This window comes from Manacus vitellinus, unplaced genomic scaffold (genome assembly GCF_001715985.3).
Source record: "Manacus vitellinus isolate BGI_N305 unplaced genomic scaffold, ASM171598v3 scaffold_53_pilon, whole genome shotgun sequence".
Taxonomy (NCBI): Eukaryota; Metazoa; Chordata; class Aves; order Passeriformes; family Pipridae; genus Manacus; species Manacus vitellinus.
In genome coordinates this window covers 43800-51009 of record NW_021940637.1, presented here as the reverse complement: position 1 = coordinate 51009, position 7210 = coordinate 43800, and the positions used below count along the sequence as shown (strand labels likewise).

At 56.6% G+C, this 7210-nt stretch overlaps 2 protein-coding genes across 2 annotated transcripts in view; one reads left to right on the top strand and one right to left on the bottom strand.

Annotated features, from left to right (window-relative positions):
• The window catches only part of STRA6 (stimulated by retinoic acid 6), a 16111-nt gene extending 11760 nt beyond the window's left edge, over nucleotides 1-4351 (top strand). The window contains exon 17 of the mRNA XM_029963128.1: nucleotides 4209-4351. Within this exon, the coding sequence (XP_029818988.1) occupies nucleotides 4209-4351 (143 nt within the window). The remainder of the gene's footprint in view (nucleotides 1-4208) is intronic.
• ISLR (immunoglobulin superfamily containing leucine rich repeat) lies at nucleotides 3436-7170 on the bottom strand. The gene is made up of 2 exons (XM_018081436.2): nucleotides 7135-7170; nucleotides 3436-5950 (listed from the first exon to the last, which is right to left on the bottom strand). The coding sequence occupies exon 2, from the start codon at nucleotides 5940-5942 to the stop codon at nucleotides 4692-4694; it is 1251 nt and encodes a 416-aa protein (XP_017936925.1). The 5' UTR covers nucleotides 5943-5950; nucleotides 7135-7170; the 3' UTR covers nucleotides 3436-4691.
• Between the last annotated feature and the right edge of the window lie 40 nt (nucleotides 7171-7210).

Here is a 7210-nt window from a genome sequence, read left to right as displayed (position 1 = left end):
GACAGGAGTTTTGGGCACCTCTTGCCCCTCTCCAGCCTCCGGACCCTTTCCAGCGGTGTTGGGGGCTGGTTTTTATCTCTAGGTCCGTGCTGAGCCACTCCCAAGGCCCAGAGGTGGAGACAACTGGGTCACCTCCAAGCCTGACCTGGAAGGAGATGAGCCAAGCTAAACTCTTCTGGCATCTCAGAGATATTTTAGGAGTCACTCCTGCAATGAGCCCTCCCGTTCTCAACAGCTGCCTTTCCGACACGTGGCAAGGCAGGCAAACCCCCCAGTGCCAGGGCATAAGGAAGGAGGGAGAGGGTGTGTGGAGGGATCCTTAACCATCCTGAGCACAAGGAATTACCTGCATCTCAACGTGATCCCCACTGCCAGCCCCATCCCCAGCTTCTCCCTTTCTGATCCTGGCTCCCTTTGGGCACTGCACCTAACCCTGGGACTTGCTTTTTTTCCCAGTTCTGTGAAGGATAAAATCCCATGTGCCCCTGTTCTGGGCTGTGAGGCTGCAGAGCTGTTTGTTTTCTGTCCACCTCTGTCCTCTCACCCCCCCAGTGCCTCTTGTTGCCACCCCGTTCTGTTTAAAGCCAGCAGCTCCCAGGGCGGGTGTCCCTCCGAGCGAGACGAGCTTGAATCCGTAGGAACCAGTTTCATACCTCGCTTGGATGTGCCGAGTCGGGGAAGGTTAATAAATCACATACCTCATTCCTACACTCGGGGTGTCCTTGGTCTCTTGGATCTGCTTAACCAGGAGGTGATGGGATCAAATCTGTGATCCCACTTTAGGGCAATTTTAATGCAAAACTGGTCACTTTGCTCTCCCTTCATAACATTTGGCCCCTAAACTACAGCTCCCATGAAGGGTGGGAACTGAAACAGGGCAGTTTGTGGGTAAAGCACCAAAGGGAGATGTGCAAGGTGTTGCTATGTCACCTTTTTCTACAGTTAAATCCTTGAAATCCTGCCTTTATGGGCTGGAAGGATGCCTGTGGCAGCAGCAAGCAGAACTCTTGGTAAGTTCTCCTGGTGACTCCTTCCCTCTCAACACCATCACAAACACCTCAGCCTTGCTAAAGCAGCCTTTGCAGCCCACCCTGCACTGAGCAGGGCTGCTGAACCATCCCCTTGCCCCAGGGATCTGCTTGGAAGGAGGTTTCCAAGGACCCTCCTCCCTCTTGCTGGGATGTTTGCAGCACCTCAGTGTGGTTTGGGGGGACTGAGGTTGAGCCCTGTGCTTTGGGGTTTGCCTGGAGGGTCCTGAGATCTCCCCACAACACCGGGGTGGGAGCCACCCTTTTCCACAGCATCTGACCCCCATTCCTTTCTGTCCCAGGGAAGACAGGGGGGGTCTCTGCCTTCATCTGCTGCCTGCAGGTGCCACCCGGTGTGCTTGGATGCTGGAAATGCTGTCGCATCCGCTGCCCACCAATCAAACGTGATTAAAGTAATTGCATTTGATCACTGTCTGGCACGAGCACAATGTCACCGAACGGGGTGACAGCGGTGCCACCGGAGGCAGGTCTGGGCTGGTTTCTTTCTAAGACAGCAGGAGCCCAAGGTGCGATTCCTGCCACGTTCCCAGCTCTGGGATTTGAGGTGTGCGTGCCTGGTTTGCACGGCACAGCACGGGAGAGAGGGGTGCTGGGTGTCCTGGGTGTCCCTGAAGCACCTTTCCCTTGCAGCCCATCCCAACCCACCTCCAGCCTCCCAGGCACTGAAGTCAACCTTGGTAATCCCTAAAATCTTTGGCAGCTCAGGGCCATGGGTGGAGCTGGATTTCAGCATCTGTTTACACAGCCCTGCCCCAGGCGTCCTGGGGATGTCTTGGCTGGGGCCCTGGTGAGAGATGACAGCCCTGGGAGGAAGACAGGAGGTGGCTACATGGATTTACTTGTTTTCTTGGACATAAACAGTGCCCTGGGGGAGGACTGAGATTTTCTTCTTCGTGGTGGCTTCACACCTCATCTCTAAACCCCCAACACTGCCACGGCTGTGGGGAAGCTCTGCCCCTGTGCATCCACATCCCTCTCCACCCAACCCCTGAGCAGATGGTGAGGTGGTTCAGGGAGCTGATCCAGCTGCAAATGGCCCTTAAGGAAAACCTGTCTGTGTGGGGAATGGAAATTCAGGTCTGGCTTTGTAAATGGGAGGGATGGAGGGTCGTGTTATCCCGTGGTGGGTCCAGATAGTGATACCAGGTGTGGTATCACCTGCAGCATCCAACCCAGGAGTGCCATGGCAAGGGACCCTGTTTGTTAGGAATGACTGATGCTTGATATCACTAACAATTTGCCATGAAATCTATGAGTAAACCTGGCCAAGGAGGAGGAATTCCCTTTTTTTAGTGGCAGAACAGCAAAGCTGGTGGGAGCTGCAGCTCTGCGAGACAGGCAGAGACCTCCAGGCGTGGCTTAGGACTTCTGAGAGCCTAAACTTGCTTTTTTATCCTTATGCCAGGCCCCAAACCCTGTTCCCAGCTGAGACTGCAGGAATAAACTCCCGTACCCCACTCTTCTAAGCTGGGAAGGGAGGATGTCGGCTGATGTCAGACTGATGTCAAACTGAGTTTAAAAGTTGTAGCCTATGAAACGAAACCAAAACTCTCATTGGGGCCACATTGCTTTTCATCCTGTAATGGGAAAAACATGTTCCTGCCTGTCAGTATCCCTTCGTGCGAGGAGCTCCTGGCTGAGTCTGGGATGTTTCTGCCTCAGGACTCCCACGGAGACCTCGGCGCCGTACAGAGCTCGGCTCTGTTGGCAGCTCCTTGACTGCCTCTTTCCTTACCCTTATGAGCTGTCTGGATAAGGAATTTTGGGGCTGGAGAGCTTGTGTGAAGGCTTGAGTCTCTGGGATAGCTGGTTCCCAGCTGATTTGGGTGTTGCTGCCTTCCCCAGCTTGCTGCAGACACGGATGGGGGGATTTTGGGGTGTTCAAAAATGCCTCCTCCCTCCAGAATCATGGTGGGGGGATGATACGGTGCAGGGAGGGATCTGGGGGAGCTGTGGGGGATACTACACTGCAGGGGGACCTGGGTGGGGGATGCTACAGCGCAGGGAGGGTTTAGGGGGGGATGCAACGGCAAGGGGAGGACTTTGGGGGAGCTGGGGGATACCATGGGACAAGGAGGACCCTGAGGGGAGCTGGGAGCATGCTATGGGGTGGGGAGATTTTGGGGGGAGTTGGGGGAATGCTGCAGCACAGGGAAATGGGAGATGATATGCACAGGTAGGGTTTGAGGGAGCTATGGGGATGCTGTGGGATGAAAGGGGTTTGGGGGAGCTGGGGGGATGTTACAGCTCGGGGAGGAATTTGGAGGAACTGTGGGGGAAAGGAGGTGTCCCTTGATCAAAGAGGGTTGGTGATGAGCTCTGACAGCCCAGGTGCTGTTCGGTCTGGGGGATTTGGGGGTGCACAGAGGCAGCATGTACCAGCTTGTTTTAAAAAAAAAGGTATTTATTGCTGTCCATACAGGTTTGGTTATAAGGTGAGGGGGCTGCAGGGGTCCATCCAGCTCCCACAGATGGTACAAAAGCTGGACCACCTGTACCTTGAGGTGGGGGAGATAGAGGTGCTCAATCCCTCCACCAGGAGACAAAGGGTTCCCCAGCACCCTGGGACAGCTGGATAAGGTATATATGTCCCACATGGGAACGCTAAAGCACTTAAGGAGTGTGTTTATGGCTTATAGGTCAGCTCAGCTTCTCTCTCTGTAGTCTGGGTTTTCCCAACCTTTTTTCCTCCCACTCCACCATGCAGCCCCTGTTTAGTATCCTGTCAAGGAAGAGTGCTGGGGAATTATTTGGGTCTCTTTGAGCTCAGTCCCTCCCTGCCGGGGCCGGAGCTGAAGCAGGGCAACTCGGTGGGTCCAGCCCAGACGAGTTTTTTTGGACCACAGATCTCAGCAGTGAAAGGGGAGGGAGTTGGAAATCCTGTGACATTCGGGGAAGGCACAGGCATTTTAGATGCTCCCAGCACCCAGCCAGCTGGAGCCCTTTGTGCTCCTACAGGGATGAATCCTGTGGCAAATCTTCTCCTGCTCTGAAAAATGGCCTGATCCAAGCCCATGGCTCCACCCAACATGTTCTGCTGTACCCATTCTGCCTACAAGGCACCATCACATCTCTGTCCCTCAGAGCCACGTCACCTGGCATCCCAGGACCCCATTCCCTGGCTCTTTCTCCATTCTCAGACTGGTCCTTCTACTTCAGGTAATGTTGGTGGTGGGAAGGATGCACCTGGCTGGCCAAGGGCCCAGCTGCTGGTCATGGGTGTTATCCTTGGATCCCCTCTCTGGACACAGCTGGATGCTGCAGGTGGAGGTGGGCTCCTGGTGGGCTCTGGGGACAGATGATGGTCACCTTGTTGAGGGTGGACTTTAATCCTGCAGCTACACTTTGATCTCAGAAGGGAGATAAGGGGGAGGTGTCAGATTTGGACACCTGGAAAGTGGCAGCAGGGTGTGGGTCTGCTTGACATCACCCAAACTCATTTGAAACCTTCAACTAACAGAGCCCAGCCCTGACCCCCACCTAAGGAGGGGTTGAACTACCAGCCCTGGGCCTGGATCTTGGCCCCCTTTGACTCCTGACCGCCCACAGTTCCCAGAAGCTCAGCAAAGGCACGACACTACGTGAAAATAAATGCTACAGAAAGAGGGGGAACCCCCGAGGCACCGTTTCCTCCTCCCCCATTTAACAGCAGAGCACGAAGCCCAAAGCCAGCAGGAGGGTCCCCAGGTGGACCTGGGGCAGGGCCCCTCCAGCCCCACTCTTCGACTCCCTCGGCATGTGATAAACGATCACCAGCTTTTCTCCAATGCCCGAGGGATCCATTTCGTCCCCCTTGTAGCAGCTCCGCCCCCCGAGGTGGCCGGCATGGGGGTCATCTCGGAGCAGGTCTTCAGCTGGATTCTCCGACCCAGCCAGCGCCACGTTGACCGAGACATCCCGCGTGCCCACGTCGTTGACAGCGAGACAGGTGTAGGTGCCTTCGTCTTCCTTGCTGAAGTTGGGGATGGCCATGGTGCCGTTCTTGAAGACCAGGAAGTGCTCTTGGCTCTGCTTGACGTTTCCATCCCGCGCCACGTTGGGCCCGTTGATCTCGATGCGGCGGCTGGAGGTCTGGATCTTCCAGCGGATCTCCGGCGGGGGGCTGCCGGCCACGCTGCAGTGCAGGGTCAGCGTCAGCCCGTCGTACATGACCGTGTTGTCCAGGTTGGAGAGGTAGGTGAGCTGCACCGAGGGGGCCACGCAGTGGTGGTCGGGGATGTCTGTCACTGCCCTGCCCTTCAGCCTGGCGGGAGCCACGCACAGGGTGGACCCCCCCTTGGTGATGGAGACCGAGGTGCGCTCGGTCCATTTCTTCAGCCAGAAGACCTTGCAGGAGCAGTTGAAGGGGTTGTTGAAGATCTGCAGCTGGGACAGGGAGGGCAGGTTGTCAAAGGTGCCCTCAGCCAAGGTGGTCAACTCGTTGTCATTGAGCCAGAGGGAGCGCAGGTCCTTCAGGGAATGGAAGGCATCCCGGGACAGCCCGGCCAGGCGGTTGTTGTTCATCTTCAGGATCTGCAGGCCGCTGAGGTTGCGGAGGTCCTGCCACGGGAAATCTGCGATCTTGTTGTGGCTCAGGTCCAGATTCTTCAGATGCACCAACAAGGCAAAAGCCCCTGGTTCCACCACCCCGATCTGGTTGTAGCCCAACCACAGTGACTGCACTTCAGGAACCTCGGCAAAGGAGCCCTGCCCCAACCAGCTGATCCTGTTGGCCGACAGGGTGAGGATGGTCACGTTGGAGGACAACCCCTTGGGTACCTCCTGGAGATCCCTGTAGGCACACTCGGCCAACAGCCGCCCGTTTTTCTTGGTGGAGCAGGAGCAGGGGCTGGGACAGGCCAGGCAGGGCCCCAGGAGTGCAGCCAGGACCAGGCAGCAGAGCAGGGGCCTCATCCTTCCTCCTGGGAACAGAGATGGGGCAATGAACGGGATGGGTCTAGCTGAAAAGGGGATCTGCTTTTTCTTGCCAAATAATAAGAGGAAGCACATAAGAACAAAGCATCCATGTGATTATCCCCAGAACTCTGGCTGGAAAAGACTGTTTGAAATATTCCCTTATCAGAAGGCATTTCCTCACCAAGAGCAGAGCCTTCAACTGCTGCGTGAGGGGGGAACTTCCCCCTAAACCCTTTCCTACCCCCACTAGAAGACATCTTTTCCTGATCTTTGATGAAATACAACCCCCAAGATGCTGTTTCCATGGGGTTCAGAGTTCACCCTGCTGAGACTGGAATTAAGAGAAACAGAGCAACCACAGCTCTTTCCCAACCAGCTTTCCCCTAAACCATCAAGCTGTTGGGATTTTCAGCAGGCTCTCAGACCACAAACCAAGCCCCCATCTCCGTATTTTTCCATGTCATGGAAAAAACCAGCTTCTCAAGTGCTTTTTCTCAGCAAGGGAGTGTGGGGTCCCTGGCTGCTGGAAGTCTTTGGAGTGAAATATTTCTGAGCTAACTCCTTACTCCCCTCCCTCCTGCCTTGCAAAGGGGACGGTGCTTGCTCGGCTCCCGGCGTCTGGAGGCTGTGTCCCACCGGGGAAGAGGTTAAGTGCAGCTCTGCGAGGAGCTGGCAGCCAGACCCCTTTGTCTCTGCCTTGTAGGCAAATTTTGCTGCTCTTTCCAGTTCCCAACCCTGTCATTTAAAGCAGGAGGGGGGGACGTTTTATTGGTAACGGAGAGGCTGAATAAGACATGCACAGCTGAGGGGGAGGGACGGGACAGGCACAGAAAGGGAGGACCCTGCAGGGATTGAACACCCCAGTCCTGGGGTTCGAGGGATGGGGAAGGAGCCCCCCTGGCTCTGGGGGTGATGGAGGGCTGCGGTGGGGTCTGTCCTTGGCTGATGCCTTTGAAGTGCTTGCTCGGTGTAGTCTGGGGGTGTCCCGCGGCTGTCCCAGTCCAAGCTGCCCAGCGAGGGGCAGATCCCCATCACACTGCGGGACGCGGGGGGAGCAGGGCTGGCGGCGCAGCACCGGGGGGAGGAGCGGGGGGGTCCTGCATTTTTATAGCTCCTGGAGCACCCCTACCCCGGCTCCCTCCCATTCCTCCTCCCCTACCCCTGGCAGTATCCCCCGGGGCGCAGTTACCTCTCCCCGCCGCCTCTCGCTGCCCGCGGCCGGGGCGGGCGGAGGCAGCCCGGGGGCGGTGTGAGCAGGGCCCGCA